The sequence below is a fragment of the Doryrhamphus excisus genome, chromosome 13, assembly GCF_030265055.1.
Source record: "Doryrhamphus excisus isolate RoL2022-K1 chromosome 13, RoL_Dexc_1.0, whole genome shotgun sequence".
NCBI classification, from domain to species: domain Eukaryota; kingdom Metazoa; phylum Chordata; class Actinopteri; order Syngnathiformes; family Syngnathidae; genus Doryrhamphus; species Doryrhamphus excisus.
Window position 1 is genome coordinate 11,046,319 of NC_080478.1, and position 17,420 is coordinate 11,063,738.

The 17,420-nt window shown below is 38.8% G+C and overlaps 2 protein-coding genes across 2 annotated transcripts in view; both read left to right on the forward strand.

The window, feature by feature from the left end:
• The first annotated feature begins 339 nt into the window (after positions 1-339).
• ivd (isovaleryl-CoA dehydrogenase) lies at positions 340-12,588 on the forward strand. Its single transcript, XM_058091227.1, has 12 exons — positions 340-603; positions 2,176-2,265; positions 2,364-2,415; positions 2,485-2,654; positions 2,746-2,839; positions 4,036-4,166; positions 4,274-4,370; positions 4,454-4,547; positions 4,638-4,719; positions 5,453-5,557; positions 5,997-6,069; positions 11,156-12,588. The coding sequence occupies exons 1-12, from the start codon at positions 472-474 to the stop codon at positions 11,287-11,289; spliced, it is 1,254 nt and encodes a 417-aa protein (XP_057947210.1). The 5' UTR covers positions 340-471; the 3' UTR covers positions 11,290-12,588.
• A 4,396-nt stretch (positions 12,589-16,984) lies between these two features.
• The window catches only part of bahd1 (bromo adjacent homology domain containing 1), a 38,519-nt gene continuing 38,083 nt past the window's right edge, over positions 16,985-17,420 (forward strand). The window contains exon 1 of the mRNA XM_058090235.1: positions 16,985-17,319. The gene's annotated coding sequence lies outside the window, so the exon portion shown is untranslated. The remainder of the gene's footprint in view (positions 17,320-17,420) is intronic.

A 17,420-nucleotide genomic window follows, 5' to 3' on the forward strand; every position in this document is an offset into this window, starting at 1 on the left:
CTCCACGCCTGCGCAGTTAGTCCACAACACTATTTTGTTAGGTGAATGCTGAGTCAGTTGCATTCACTAAGTTGTTTGGTTAAAAATACTGTACTACTACTATTACTACTGCTACTCATAATAATCTTTATTAATGTATTATTAGTATTATTATTATATACAGGACAATACTTTACAGTGCATGTAAACTATGTTTACGATTGTGTCTTTATTTATTGTGTACTTGTACGTCGCAATAACTGTTTAAATCTTTGAAGCAGCATATGCTATACCCGTTTCAACCTGTAAGTGGCGATGATGGAGTTACTTCCTTGTTAACGTGACAACATCCACCGTAGAAGAAAAGCAACCCAGTCAAATGACTGGAGTGCAGAGTAAAGTGTCAGAGTGAGACCTCTAGTGTTCTCCAAGTTGGACGCGGCACCTCTTGGCTTCTTTATTTTTTTATTAATTTTTCCTGGTAACAACACCATGTTTGCTATCAGAAGTGCTCTCCGCCTCGGTACCAAGTTGTCCATCCCTGCGTTGGCGAGGCGAGGATGTGCTGGAGCTGCTATCCCGGTGGACGACGTGGTGAACGGACTCACGGACGAACAGATTCAGGTTAGCCACAGCGGGCAGCTAACATGACAACACACTCAAAGTTCGCCCCTTCATACGCTGCCAAACTGTTGTAAAAGGGCCACATTCACCTTTCACAACTTAGTCACTGCGTGGTTTTACTTGTATGGACACGGGGTGGCTTATTCGTGGAAATATAACCAATTATGTTAGCTAAGAGGCAGAGTAGCACATAAAACATTACTAGTAGTCTAGCTAGCTAAACACCATTACTAGTTTTCCAACTTAAATTCCCAGCTGCTGTCACTGCTCATGCATGTTAATATATATTGCAAGGTGACACGGCGAAGGTATTTTGACGTCAAGTACAATTGGACCGTAGTTGTGAGCAGGGAAGTGGGTGGGCTTCATAACAAACATTTCATTGGCTGACACTCTCCTTGTGCTTGACATTTAAAAAGTGAAAAAATACAACTGAATATCTTATATTTTTTCATTATGATATATCCCATACATGAGATACTGTAGCCATAATCAGTGTTCATAGTTCTCATGGAATAGTTCAACGTTCATTTCACACAGTATTAATAGTTCACCATTTTTATTTTAAACTTGCTCAAAGTTCATTCATTCATTTTCTACTGCTTATCCTCACGAGGGTCGCGGGCGTGCTGGAGCCTATCCCAGCTATCTTAGGGCGAGAGGCGGGGTACACCCTGGACTGGTCGCCACCTAATCACAGGGCACATATAGACAAACAACCATTCACACTCACATTCATACCGATGGACAATTTGGAGTCGCCAATTAACCTAGCATGTTTTTGGAATGTGGGAGGAAATCAGAGTACCCGGAGAAAACCCACACATGCACGGGGGGAACATGCAAACTCCACACAGAGATGGCTGAGGGTGGAATCGAACTTCGGTCTCCTAGCTGTGTGGCCTGCGTGTTAACCACTTTTTTGGTGAAAAGTAAGAATAAAAGACTGACATCTTTTTTTTTTAAAGAAAACTATGACACCCATCACCACCTAAAAATGTTCACGGTTTACTATTATGTGTTGTCATAGTGGACGTCTAATATAAAGTGGTGTCCTGTTACTTAGGCTTTTTAGCCTATGCATGTTTTTCTCCACACCCTGTAAACAAAAGCCACAACAAATTATAGTGTTGTTTATAAGATATTGTTTTAAATTATGTTTTGCGGCTCCAGTCTATTTTCCTGTAGTGAGCTTGATAGTAAAGGTTTTGATAGTAAAGTTTGCCGACACCTGACCTAACCAGTAGCGCCAAACCCGTTGGTGGCGGTCTATACATTATTTGTGGCAATCCGCTACAAATAAATGAATGTATGGGAAACACTGCCCAATGTTTACACGCTTTGACTGATAAAATAACTGCCACACCTATCATACACACCACCTTTTCCTCCTTATCATAAAAATGGCATTGTTAATTTACGCTCCTACCCTAATAAAAGCTGTGCCTCATAATAGACCCCAGAAACTCATTACTATTCATTAAATAAACATCCCAAGCTACTGTATGAAGAAATATGGATATTTGATCATTTCTTTCAAATGATGCCTTCCTACTGTCTTTTTTGGCGCAGCTCAGGCAGACTGTTCGTAAATTCTGTGCAGAAAAACTTGCACCCCATGCTGACGAGATAGACAGGAAGAATGACTTTGGAGGAATGCGGGTGAGTGGCTCTTTAAATGTTTTTTGAATAGCAATGGTGAGAATGTCACAAAAGGTTGATACACTGAGATGATGCTCATCATGTTGTATGTGTGACAGGAATTCTGGAAAGATATGGGTGAGATGGGACTGCTCGGCATTACTGCTCCAGGTAAAGATATTCTTTGACATTCATGTTTTTCATTTAGCTTGTGAATGTTCCTCTCTGTGTTTCTTATAGTGGAATTCGGAGGCACTGGATTGGGCTACCTGGATCACGTCATCGTTATGGAGGAAATCTCTCGAGTGTCAGCGGGTATCGCTCTCAGTTATGGTGCCCACTCCAACCTCTGCGTCAATCAGATGGTGCGACATGCCAATGAGAAGCAGATGGAGAAGTACATGCCAAAAGTCAGTACATCGTCTTGTATCTTTGAATAATGGCCAATCAGAAGAAACCTGGGTTCTCTATCAGGATCTCTTTTTTTTTTATTATTTACAGTTAATCACAGGAGAACATGTGGGCGCTTTGGCCATGAGCGAAAACAACTCTGGCTCTGATGTTGTGTCCATGAAACTCAAAGCAGAGAAGAAAGGTAGACCGTCATCTCACGAATGTCTAATGTCAAGCACTGTCTGTTTGAAACTATCTTCCCCGTAAAGAAATAATGGAAGTTGAAATAATCAGTTCAAGGTCAAACTGTCGCCATCATGAAAGCTTTATTCGTTGTGCATGTTTTAAGTAGCATTTTAACACTGTCACACAAGTAGAACAATTAGGCAATCATTTAATTTAATTAAATTTGTGCAGCATCTTAAGTGAGCATATTCTGAATGTGTCTAAAATCCGAAACAGTAAAAAATAAGACCAAGATACTCCTTCACAATGTCAACTTTGTGATCTCTTAGCATGTGGTACAGGCTTTAGTTTTCCAGTTTTTTTTTTTTAAATAAATTGAAACAATCTTACTCAAATTCGATGTTAGACAGGATGAAGTAAGCCAGTCTGCAATATTGTCCATAACTTTAGTTAGTTTGTTAGCTACACTAAAGCATCCATGGCATGGACGTAGATGTTATCCGCGTACATTAGTACGTCCACCTCACACCGAAGGGAGATCATTTATGTAGAGCGTGAACAATAATGGTCCAAAGACTGAGCCTTGTTGGACACCCATATTACAAGCTTGAGTTGTTGACAGCTTGGTATTTTGTGGTACGTTCAACTCTTTTAGTAAAAATGTAATCAATTGTTTGGTACGGTTTTGTTGTTTGGGTTGCATTTTCAATCCATTATGTCATAAGGAACCTTCTATTTTATTTTTTTTACTTGGTACTCTTTTATAGCCAGTTCATGTTCAGAATCACCTATCAGGATCGATTCTTTATTACCAAATTTTTAAAGCATTTGTGTGAGATGTTGGAAAGGAAAATATCCCTAGATGTTGTTGGCATGTGCATTACAACAACCGCAAAAGCCATTCCGAGTGAGAGTAGGCAATAAGTCCAACACATTCTGATGAATCACTAAGATGTTCAATCATTTACACTGGGACTTATCCTTAACATAAATCATTACTCCGCCACCGTGTTATAGAGACGTGTTATATTCCTATCACGTCTGAATACATTGTAGCCAGGTACATGGAAAATAGTCTGAGGAGTGATTTACTGCCTGAAACAGCTCAAATGCGCATTGTTTTAAAGTCACTTGGTCATTGTACAAGCCTGCTCTATTTCTGATCTATTTTTCTTTTATGTTCTGCACCATTTCCGCGTGTGTGTTCCAAAGGTGACTACTATATTCTCAATGGCAACAAGTTCTGGATTACAAACGGACCAGATGCTGATGTCCTCATTGTGTATGCCAAGACTAACCCAGGGGCCTATCAGAGAGGCATTTCAGCTTTCATTGTTGAGAAGGTGAGATAAGAGCGGCTCAGATGAGGCTTTGGTTTGGATGTTTCTATTGTCGTTGCTATCATGTGGACTGTCTGCACTACACACTTTCTTGTGGGTTTGTTCCGTAGGGGATGCCGGGTTTCTCCACAGCACAAAAGCTGGACAAACTGGGCATGAGGGGTTCGAACACTTGTGAGCTGATTTTTGAAGACTGCAAAATACCTGGTGTGTCCTAAACGCAGACTGAAAAAGAGTGAACAAAGCCTCTTTTTGTAGTATTCTGATTCCATGTTTCTGCCTTGTTTTAGAGGAGAACATCCTGGGTTCATTGAACAAGGGCGTTTATGTGATGATGAGTGGTCTGGATCTGGAGAGGCTGGTACTCGCCGCTGGACCTGTCGGGTGAGAAAATACTGTGATTGCTCTTTCTTGTATTTTTACATCACATGTAGAAATAGGTATGCAGATTTTAACATAATTACTATGATTCAGCATCATGCAGGCAGTTTTGGACCACGCTGTCCCCTATCTGCACGTCAGAGAAGCTTTTGGGCAGAAGATTGGACACTTCCAGGTTTGCTCTTTTCGTTCTTTTTTAGGGCTGTCACCCACCGGGTGCGTGCTCAGAGTCAGAAGTTGTAGCAGAGGACACACACGTAGCATGTCATTTGTAGCCCAACACAGCCGCGCATACATCGAAAGTTCCTCCTGCACTAAAACTGCTACAAAGAGTCTGCATGCTCCCAAATCCGTACTGAGGCGGTAAATTTTGGCCAAAGTTGCAAGTACAGTGGGTTGCGACCGGGACCAGGAAGATGCATTCACTGACACTCCGACAATAACAACATTTTTCCTATACATGTACAGGTATGTGTGGTCTAAATAAACAAAAAGACAAAGAAAAACAGACAGTAAGTAGATATTCTTATCTCTCACTAGCGTAACTCTTTACCGCATTTAATGGAAATCCCAGAAAATAAAATCTACACTCAAGTGAAGTTGAATTCAATGTGGTGTCTTTGAATGCAACCCTTCATGGCTCATAATAACACGGTTAATCTGATTCAAAGGTTATGCAAATACATTTATGGATTTAATCCATTGTTAATATATACTATATATGTAATCCTGTCCTGTCGTTTATCTTTTTGGGCATATTTCACCCAGTGGTAAATAGGGATTAGTCATAATTAATGAATTTGAAAACTGATTAATTTGATTCCAATTTTTAATCTTTTGACAGCCCTATTCCACAAAAACACTTCAAAAATGAACCTAAATGCTTCATGCCTTTTTGTTTCTCACAGCTGATGCAAGGCAAGATGGCTGACATGTACACCAGGATGAGCTCCTGTAGGCAATATTTGTACAACGTGGCCCGGGCCTGCGACAGAGGACACTTCAACGCCATGGTCAGCCTCTCATCTACTTGATATGTTTCTGAAATATTAACACAATATTATGAGTTTCTGCACCACTGCATGCTTCAATCACAATACTAAACTGTTGAATTATTGTCTTCTACTTCCTCCAAATTGGGAATTATCTTATCAAAGGTCAAACTCATTAGACTCTGTGGATATTGAGATTGATTGCATTTTATTGCAAAATGATTAAAAGTTACGTAAACTCCTAATAGATTTGAATTTTATAATTAAAAAAAAATCAAAATTTAAACTCTTGAAATTAGTGCTATGCATATAGTAAATAAAATCTATGTAGTTGTTTGAACTAGTTCTGCGAGTCGGAATTGGTCTTGCTCCTAATAACAAAGTCACAATCTGACAACACCACCTGATGCTTAATCTCACATCAGCCCATAATAATTGTTGCTTTGTGGTATCACTGCAGGACTGTGCTGGAGTGATCCTGTACTGTGCTGAGAACGCCACCCAGGTGGCGCTGGATGGCATTCAGTGTTTGGGTGAGTCAAAAGGCCTCTGCTGCTGTATCATTAACAATCAACGAATCAGTAGAAGAACATTTGTACACAAGTACACTCCCAGTCCACAATGCGATTCTTTGTGCTCATACATTTTGAAACTTTATGCACATGCCAAAGCAACAGGTGGCGCCATAACTCCCAAGACTAAGGAGCATCAAAAAGAGTTAGTCCTGAAAAACTTGGTCTTGTTTCCTGTTGATCCAAAAGTATGCTCATGGCAAGAGTTCCGCTTTTGCTACCTGAGTTTTTAACTATTTTGCCGTCTTCCTGACGTCTGACAACCCTGATTTAAACATGACCAGCGAGAGGTACTGATTCATTGAAATAAACAAATTAAAAGTGCAGACAACCGTTGGCAAGTTAAGGTGATCAGCGAACTGCTGAAGCTCACGGGGGTTGCTTAGTAACAATGTCGTGCAAAAAGCTATATGATTCACCCACGGAAGCTTCAGGTCGAGACGAAACTTCGGACAGGGAATCATACAAATTGCTGGACGACTGGGAACCTCCCAAGCCACCGGATGGCAGGGAAGTAAAGGAAGCCAGTCCATTTAAGCCACTGGAACTTATTTAATATCTTAAACGAAGCAATGCAAATGAAAGGGTGACAGAAGTGAATACAGTGAGATTTGAATGCACACATTGACAACCTCAAGGGGAGCTTCTCTGAGCAACAGGAGATACAGCGAGACCCAAGTCTGTGAAACGGACTCCCCGATCATCTGAGGGCGCCACAGACATTAGACTGTTTCAAAAAAGGATTAAAAACATATCTTTTTAGAAAAGCTTTTACATAGCTTGCCTATTGTAATGCATATTTAATGTCTTTGGTTCACTGTGTTGCGGTAGCTTGACTTTGGTAATTTCCACCTCCACTGCTCTACATATTTTGGATGCTCTTATTGTGTTATTGTGACACTTGTTAACTTTTATTATTTTATTGTAACTGTTAAGTGCGTTATGAATTAAATTTATTATTATTATTACCTAAGTGCACAGACTCAAGGTGAGCTTATATGAAATCCATGATCAGGTCAAAAACCTCTTGGTACAAAATAGACCACTGCAGAATGAAATCAAGGTACTACACGCTAATATAATGGTGCCTTGCGCTCCACTCTTAAGGAAGATAAAGAAGCAAAGGAAAAAAAATAACCGAGCAAATGAAGAGCACAATGGATGAGGTGGATGAGAACGCAAGAATGAACCATGTGATCTTGACAGGGCTCCGAATTAAACCCAGGTCATATCCCAGGGACGTTGAGAACAGAGGAGAACCAGATGAAATGGCTGTTTGCGTGAAAGAGCAACTAATCAAAGGAGGTGGATGTAGATATCAACACCATTGATACATGCGCTCTACTGTATGGCAGAAACAACTCCACACCCCAACAGGAAATACAAGATTGCACTGCTGAACCCGGGAAAGAAGCTAAAAAGTACAAATGTCTAAATAAAAGAGCATCTGATACTGACCTCCCTAAGAAAGTATGCCACTTGAGGAAGCAGGGAAAGGTCCAGAGTCAAGGTACTTGGAGCGCCAACTACAAAATCTACATCAATATAAGCGGTGGACCAGAAGAGGGCAGAGTGCTTGTTGTCTAAGACATCAAGGACTTTGGATAAATACTAAAGATCACATCACCATGACAACAAGGAAAATGGAGAACACAACTCACAGGAAGTAGTTGGCAGGATTACATTTATTAACATTGATAACCGGCATGTTCCAAGGGACTGCTTGACAAGAAGGACTGGAATTAGGAACTCGTTTATTTATTATTATTACATATTACATATTAATATATAACATTGTTTTATTATTATTAATATTATTATTATATATTATAATATATACATATTACATATTATTTATCTATATCAAATGTGTCAAATAGTACAACATGTTGTACTTTTGTACTAGTCACATAATACTAATAGGAGGCTCTACATTTTAGACTCACTTTAAGTGCTCTCAGCAACTTTGCCATTAAGTAAACCGTTTTGCAATGTTCTCAGTTCAAGCTCTGCTGGTTATTGATTTGATGATTAAGATAAATAAGTTAATAAGTCATAAAAAATTATATTTTTCATTACAAAAAAAACAAAAACACAGACGCAGCAGCAGTCGGCCATCCTATGCCAGCTCACCATCACAGATTCAAAAAATGAATCAATCACTCACTGTGCTGTGCTAGTTGATAATATATTCACTAATGATTTTGACAACAACACAACTAGTGGTCTGCTAATTTATGACACCAGCAACCATCTTCCAGTGTTTAAAAATTACAATGAAGGCAAAAAGACATTTCTAAGATTATGCAGAAAAGCATTAAACGCTTGTGAAGAACAAAATTGGGAGTGTGTACACAGTGAACACATATTTATATAAAGCTCTACGACAAGCACTGTCCATTAAGATAATTGTCTCATGAGCAAAAGAAGAGAAACCAGCCATGGATGACAAAGGGATTGTTATCATTTTCTGTTATTTCTAAATTGGTCAACGGTTGAGTACAGGAAGTGGAGAAATATATTCGCAATTGATATGAAACGGAGAGGGTTAAATAGGCTTTTCTTCTTACTATTCCTGGACATGGGGAATTGTGAATTATATGTGATGTATTCCAATCCAACCCAAATAATAATAATAACCCATGTTCAAAATAAAATCAACTCTCTACCAGTCCAATGATTATCACCCTCGAATATAGCCACCCATGTTCTACACCGCTTGTTCTCATTAGTGTCATTGTTAGCTGGTCGGTCATAGACCAGACTTGAATATAATGTAAACAAAATACAATTGTCATCCATAAGGACAAAAAACTACAACGGTAACCATATCAGGCTGTCTGCAATATTCCCAAGAGTCTGTTATGGGGACTAAAGATACAGTTAAATATTTTTTTCCAAGCTTGTTTTGGCTTCTTCCGGATTGTCCTCATACATTTTTGCACACATTAAGGAACAGTTGAAACGACAGTGATTATGGAGAGACCTGAGTACGCACTTAAGGTGGGAGGTGTGGTTTTAAGCAAGTAATAAATGAGTGCGGGAAAAAAAGAAAAATGAATGTGACATTTCACTGCTGACATTTGGACACGTCTTAAAGGAGAAGCTGAGCTTTCACAGGAACTTAAACGATAGCGTTTCAGTTTAATTCATGCATTCTGATTAAAGGGTGACATTTAGCCAGCATGCACTCGTCATACCACGTGTGTTCTCGACTAGAACTGTGTGAAAGTAAGAGATCATTTTGACAAATGGTGTCAATCATGCCAAATTTGATTCATTTATTGTTCATGCAGTGTTTCTCTCAGGTCTGCAATCTATCTGTGGTGTTGGGTTGCACAGGCGTGTTAGACGTAATTGTTTAATTTCCATGATTGACATTGACACAAAACTCTGGCCAGAGTGGAGATTTTCAAAAACAGTTATTCAGTGTTTGTGTGTATGTAGGGGTAAAAAAAAAAAAAGGTTTTCTATTTGTTTCACTAGAAATGTGTGTAATGTGTACAACAACAGAACATTGTGATTGGCTGATGATCAGTCCAAGGTGTACCCCACCTCTTGCCCAAAGTCTGGGATAGGCTCCAGCATACCCACGCAACCCTGAGGACAAGTGGCATAGAAAATGGATGAATGATCTGTTCTCTCAAACCACTAATGGTAACATGTGCTAGCCAATGGTAGGGTTCCGTTATTACGTGTTTATGAATGGGGGGAACAATTGGTTTGATATGTGTATAGCATACACTTGACTGCTTCAGTGTATGATTAATTCAGCCGTAACTAATCGAAACATTAGAGCAAAGATGTTGTGGGTTTTTTTTTAATCTAAAAACAAGAACAAGAATGTCACTTCTGAAGAGGCATGGTTGTTTTGGATTTGCAGGGCTCTATTAATGTAAAAAAAATACATACAGGCTTTCTATGCTCTAACTTATAAAATATTCAATTTTAATATCGATTCCTTGTTGGAAATTCATGTTTAGCAGTCTGGAACCAATTAATCGCAATAAATGGAGAAGGACTAATTTTTCCATAGTTATAGTATATCCATTTTGCTGAAGTGGTTATCATTTGTAGGCAAACCTATGCTAGACAAAACCATTCCCATGTGTAAACATTAGGGCTGTCAAACGATTAAAAATGTTAATCTGATTAATCATGATTGATCACCATTAACAACCCTGTCTGAAATATGCCCATTTTACTATAAGTAATGTTTGTTTTGGCTTTTTCCTGATTTCGGAGTCGCCACAGCGAATCTTTTGATCCGTATGTACTGGTTTTGGCTTGAGCACTTTATATTCCGGATGCCCTTCCTGACAAATACCAATGATGATTCGGACCCAGAGCGTAATGAACGGAAAGATAAATGACAGGACATGTAAATTTGTATGTATTAACGGCTCCAACTCAACTGAACTGAACATGTCAATCATCCACATCTAAAAATGTATTAGTCCAACACTAGTCTCTTTTAATAATAGCAGAATATTTCAATCACATTTTAAAGCATGTTGTTATGAACAGTGAGGGGTTGCATTTAAAGACATCACGTAATATGAGGTGAATGTACTTGGTTTCAGTGTTTTTATATGAAGTGAGTGATACGAAACATGTTTTTGGTGGCTAGACGGAGTCACTTGGAACTTCTTAAAGATGCTGAGGGTTATACAACAAGGTCAGGTCCAGGTTTTGTTGAGCTATGGTCTTGGTCTATGGTCTATGAGCTATGAACCAGCCTATTTCACTTTATTGGTAACTGATTGAAGTTTTTTGGTCTCACTCCCAGTTCTTTTCATGCATTTTGAAGCTCTACTTATAACTTCAACAGTACAAAATGCCAATTCTTGCAGTTTTTCAACTGATCTTAAAATTTTGATCAGGCGCATATACTCCAGTATCCACTTTGCTGCAGTACTCATTCTCATTCCAAGCGATGCTTTCACTGCGGCTGGATGTTTGCAGTGTAATAGCGGATAACCAAACAAACATCAAAAGTTAGCTTCAGACAACTTGTCATCGACTTTGTCACCTATTCTATCACCAGGCGGTAACGGCTACATCAACGATTACCCCATGGGACGCTTTCTGCGGGACGCCAAGCTGTACGAGATCGGCGCGGGCACGAGCGAAATCCGTCGTCTTATTATCGGACGATCCTTCAACGCCATGTTCAAGTAGGAACACCTCTTCGTATCCTTACGGCCTTAACTTGTTTGACTTATTGCTGACTCATCATGTTGGAGAATCTGTTTATGTACAGCAGATGTAATTATGCAGTGTAAATGTCCATAGTTGGAATAAATAAATCTTATTCATTTTCCATATCAAGCATTTGCTGTTATTACCAAAATGCTGTAATGTTAAAAGTTGTTATATTGTCCTGTTACATTACATTTCTGCAATGAAATGGAATTAATGTTGAACCTTTTCACCCAATGTTTGTAATACATACGTACATACATTAACTACTACTACTTGCAAAAACCAATAAGGACAAGTTATTCCTGATCCATTGGTATGAGACTAAAATAGCACAGACTGAGGATGGAGGACATTTTGTGTTTAGTTGCGCTGCTGGATTCAAACCCAGAACACCAATATTGACTTTCTCCAGCCTTCCAGACATTTATCGCCACACTTAACCAATTACGATTGTACTTTGTTGACAAGTCCGCCTTCTACCATGCAATGCAAACTCCAATGCAACACTCGTTTGGCTTTTTTTTTTTTTTGGTAGGAAACCACTTAAAGAATAGTTAATCTTGAAGAGTCTCACTTTAAACCAATTATGTTGACATATTTCTTGATGGATTGGAAATATGTAGATGTACAATATGTATGAAAATTGTTTGCAATAAAATCTTTGTGTTATTTACATAGATGCAACTTAAAGTAGTTATACAGAACAGTATAATAAATACATTTTCAAACCTAAATATTATTGCCGCATTATTTTAGCCAGCAGTCACATTAGCGAAGGCTCCATTCTATTAAGTGCTGTGGAGGGGGCCATGATGCTAAAGAGGAGCTTGCACCCAAAATGGAATGCATTCATGAATAATGGAACTACACTGTGGCTTTTTCCTGCTTTCAAATGTGCGCGCACACACACGCATTGCACCTATAAAGAGAGGAAAACAGTGACGTGTCACATGACACACTCCCTAATTACTGATATTAACTGGCATGCAGTAGAGTCTTGGGTTCTATTTTAGCCTGATTTGCCATTATTTTGACATAATGGTCACACAAGTATAAAAAGAACTTAAACAATATACCGTATTTTCCGGACTATAAGTCGCACTTTTTTTCATAGGTTGGCTGTTCCTGCGATTATACTCCAGAGCGACTTATAAATGAAAAAACTGTTTATGTTACATTAGCATATCTTACATCCATTCAGCCTGTTCTCTATTCTTTTATTGTCCAGTGCGACTTATATGTATGTTTTTTTCTACCGAATTATGCATTTTTGGCTGTGACGATACTACGATATTTTTTTTGTGGTAGAATTAAATATAAAGTAAGAAAAAAAGAAATTTATCAAAATGTCCATTAAATACATTTTTAAAAGTGCATATAGTGAGTTATTATTTCATGATCAATTCATAAATTTCATGACCTTTTTAATAAATGACATTTATGTTTATTTCATTTAATTATTTTTTTTTTAATGTCATTATTTATTGATGCTGCAGCACATTATGTGAATGCAACATAAATTATAGGAGGGCTAGATCAATTACCTGATTGGTTCACCTGCAGTGTAAATAATAAACGCCATTAAATTGATAAAAAATCCTGTTAAAAACAAATTCTAAGTAAATATGTGCAGGAGTTCTACTGAAGTGGAATTAGATTTAAGTGGGAACTCAAGTAAATCCTTCCAATAAATGAATTAGTTTTACAAAGTAATGCTGGCTTCATCGTAATCTTTATGACATAAATAGTGGTGTTAGTACTTTAGTTTTAATCAATACAGTCAATTCCCAAGTGAAGGATATATAATATAAATATGCTACAGCGGAACACACTCATTTTTTCCGCTGTCCTTTTTGGACCAGGCTGAGCTGAAGGCCAGATTTATCTGCAGAACTCATTACTAAACTAACAATGATGGGAATTCATGGATCAACACTCGTATGTGGTTGTTTTTATTTTACTTTCACTCCCGCTTGAATGGAACCTAATTTTTTATTCCAGCCCCTCTGCCATATCAGAAATTTTAAAGCACCGAAGTTAACCTTTTAAGCCAAGTATTGAGCCATGTATTATAGTACTGATCTGCTTAATTCATGACTCAATCAGATATAATGGAGCAGCATACATAATAGCTTGACCTCATGTGACATTTTTCATAACCTTATTCAGGAAATGCATGAATAACGGGCATATTTTAAGATCTGCTATATTATATTCCAATCTAAGATGTAAAGTACTCTCATAAAGGTCAAAAAGCCGTTTAACTGCCATCGGTATTTGATTATTTTAAGTAAGATTGCCAAAAGACTTGCAGTCTTCTCTTAACTTAATCAACGTTTTGACCTTCATCGGACAAATCTGCATTTGCTGTTAACATGAAATAAAAAAAAATTGCTTAACACAACAATATGAGAGCTGTGTCATAATTGTGCCTGTATAGTGATGATAATGCAAATAGAGGGTTTGATGACTGTGGTCACACAGTACAACTGCACTGCATACTGCATCATTTACTTTCTGCTTATTTAGCTGCATGGCAAGGACAATATTAGACAACACCGCTTCAAAGCACAATAATTAACACTATGTTTAATGTTAATTGGCGACTCCAAATTGTCCATAGGTATGAATGTGAGTGTGAATGGTTGTTTGTATATATGTATGTGCCCTGTGATTGGCTGGCCACCAGTCCAGGGTGTACCCCACCTCTCGCCCGAAGACAGCTGGGATAGGCTCCAGCACCCCCGCGACCCTCATGAGGAAAAAGCGGTAGAAAAAGAATGAATGAATGAAAAACAATATATATATATAATTTAACTAGAACTATAATTTAACTAACTTTTGATCTGAATCTGGTACTCTTATGAAGAACGGTTGGGAATTTTGTGCTATGTATAATATTTATTTCAAATCAAAATACCAGAGTAGTTTATACCGGAGGAATCGCTTACTTACTGAGATCACTCCTCTTTCATGTTACATGTACATATGTACATTATCGTTTTCATTTTTGTGTTATTGTTGTTGCATGAAGAGTTGATAAAAAGAATACAGAATTTAACATTGAAAAGACAAAAAAAAAATAGACAATATTAGTTGTTTCAGTGCCCATTCATGAATTTCTACAATGCCAAAACGTAATGGCAGTGTTCTGTCTCCATCCACAGCCATGGCCAAAAGTTTAAAGAATATTCATTTCCATAAAGTCTGCTGCCTGAGTTTATATAGTGCCATTTTGCATATCTTCCAGAGTGTGGTGAAAAGTGATAAGATGAATGACAATGATAGCAAAGTCCCTCTTAGTCATGAAAATCCCCCAAAACATTTCCACTGCATTTCAGCCTTGCCACAAAAACACCAACTGTCACTATGTTAGTTTTTCTGCAAAGGAACACATGCAGTCATTATTGCTTTGCATAAAAATGTCTTCCAAGGCAAGGATCATCAAGAACTTCGAGGAGAGAGGCTAAACTGTCTGGACTATCTGCGATGGTTGATTTAGCTTCAGGATTGGAGCACAACCAGTGCAGTGCTTTCTCGGAAATGATAGCAGGCAGGTGTGAGTGCATCTGCACGTACAGCGAAGACTTTTGGAAGATGGCCTGGTGTCAAGAAGGGCAGCAAAATATTTCTCTCCAAGAAAAAAAAACATAGAGGACAGATCGGCATTGCCAAAAAATAGAGAGGGATTGGACTCCTGAAGACTGGGGTTAAGTCTTTTTTTTCCTGATGAATCTCCTTTCTCACTCCTGTGTCATGCCAACAGTAAAGCATCCTAAAGTCATTCACGTGCGGGGGTTGCTTCTCAGCCAAGGGGGTGGGCTCACTCACTTTTTTTTTGCCAAGGAACACAGCCATGAATAAAGAATGGGACCAATACACGCTCCGAGAGCAACTTTTCCCAACCATCCAAGAACAGTTTTGGTGACAACCAGTGCTTTTTCCAGCATGATGCTGCCCCTTGCCATCGGGCAAAAGTGATCAAAAACATCAACATCTCAGGTCCTTGGCCAGGAAACACTTCCCTTTTCTCTGACATTGTGATGTTGGGAATGTCTCGCATCTCGCCGTCTGTCTGGAGACAATGAGGAACCCCAGGAAGCATTCAGTAAGATTGAAATCACTGTTGTAGGCTCACATTAGCTCAGCGCGGTGCAGCTCCGTTTACCGTGGCCGTACGGCACAACCGTAAGAATCCGTGTAGGGTCTATCGTTTCTAGACGCCACAACCAATAGCCTAGAGATGTGTTTGTTTTGGTGTTGGAATTGCACTGATGATGATGTGTTCATGGGCGGCACGGTGGACAAGTGGTTAGCACGCAGACCTCACAGCTAGGAGACCAGGGTTCAATTCCACCCTCGGCCATCTCTGTGTGGATGCGTGGGTTTTCTCCGGGTACTCCGGTTTCCTCCAAAAACATGCTAGGTTAATTGGTGACTCCAAATTGTCCATAGGTATGAATGTGAGTGTGAATGGTTGTTTGTCTATATGTGCCCTGTGATTGGCTGGCGACCAGTCCAGGGTGTACCCTGCCTCTCACCCGAAGACAGCTGGGATAGGCTCCAGCACCCTCCGCGACCCTCGTAGAAAATGAATGAATGAATGATGTGTTCAGGTCAGAATAAAGTTATAAAAAGAATGTTAGACTGTAGGGAGGGCACTGTGCTTCCCTCTGTCATCATAACGAAGCCGTTTATGTGTTTATTACGCAACAATTAATTGCTACTTTCGTGATTGGATATGTTTTTGATATTTTTCAGTTTTATTTATTTTTATAAATAAGTGTTTTATGTTCATATCATTTTGTATGATATTATATGATTTATATGATGTTATATTGTAAAAAAAAAAGCAGAATTGTGTTATATAAGGTACAAGAATGGAATGGAATGGCCTTTATTGTCATTATACAAGATGTACAACAAGATTGGAGAGCTTCTCCTTTCAGTGCAGTAGTCAAGTTAAAAAAAAGTAGAGTAAAAAAAGACAATTTAACAAGATATATACAAGATATCCAAAATATACATATAATATTGCACAGAAGCATATGCACGAGCAGACATATTGCACATATATTAATTTTAGTGCAATGATAAATGGGTCTTAGTGCAAATAATGACTGGTGTATACAGATGAGTAAAGGTCACATATGAGTATTGGGTTGTTAAATAAATAAATATGTTTGAGGTAATAACAGGCAGTGATGGAAATATTGCACATTTGCATTATTTCAGATACACTTCTAAAACCTTAATGTACTACTGTCTAACTTTTACAGGTCAAATTAATTTGAGTTTCTCTCATTTTGAATACCATGTCTAACATGTTTAATACTTTATAGTTATATTTGTTGACATATTACATTGTTAAATTGTCCGTGTTTTATTTGATTATGACGATTGAGAAGTTAACGACAAATTTTGCAAGGATCTTAAAAACATTTAAACATATCGACGTATTGATCCCATATTAATTGGTATCGGATCGATACCGCACGTCGCAGTATCGCCCACCCCTCTTGAACAGAAGCCCATAGAGAAGAAGAAAATGAGTTATTAAAATAACGTGAAAGATGTGTACACGTAAATGCACCATGATGTAGTCCGTGTCCGGGGCAAGGTGTCGTAAAGTGTGTTGTCAAAGTGTGGGCCCTTTAAGAAACTCCATGTTTTCTCTTCGTGATGCGTCAACATAAAAAGCGGATGATGCTGTTATGTAAAAACACGCACAAGTGAGCCGTACTTGTTGTCTTTCATGTCCTGCACATTGGACGGACATTTATCCCTCGACTGTCTCTTCCATCGTGTGTCTACTTTGGAAGAGAAACGACTCGCCGCTTTGGCAGTTTGGACTTTTTTCTTCTTCTTCTTCTTCTTCAAGTGAGCATGAGTCGCCGTACACGCTCTTTTCCTGCTTCACTTGCGGGAAGTGTACACCTGACACATCCCTCTCCTACCGTGTGGAAGTGATTCCCCTCCGCACCGATTTCATCGCCCGTCCAAACGGTAAGACACCGAGCCGTCAAGCTGAAAGTGTCCGGGCACGGTGAGTGCAAGCCCGGGGTCGTGTGGCAGCTACACGCCGATGTAGCGATGCTTGTAGCTAG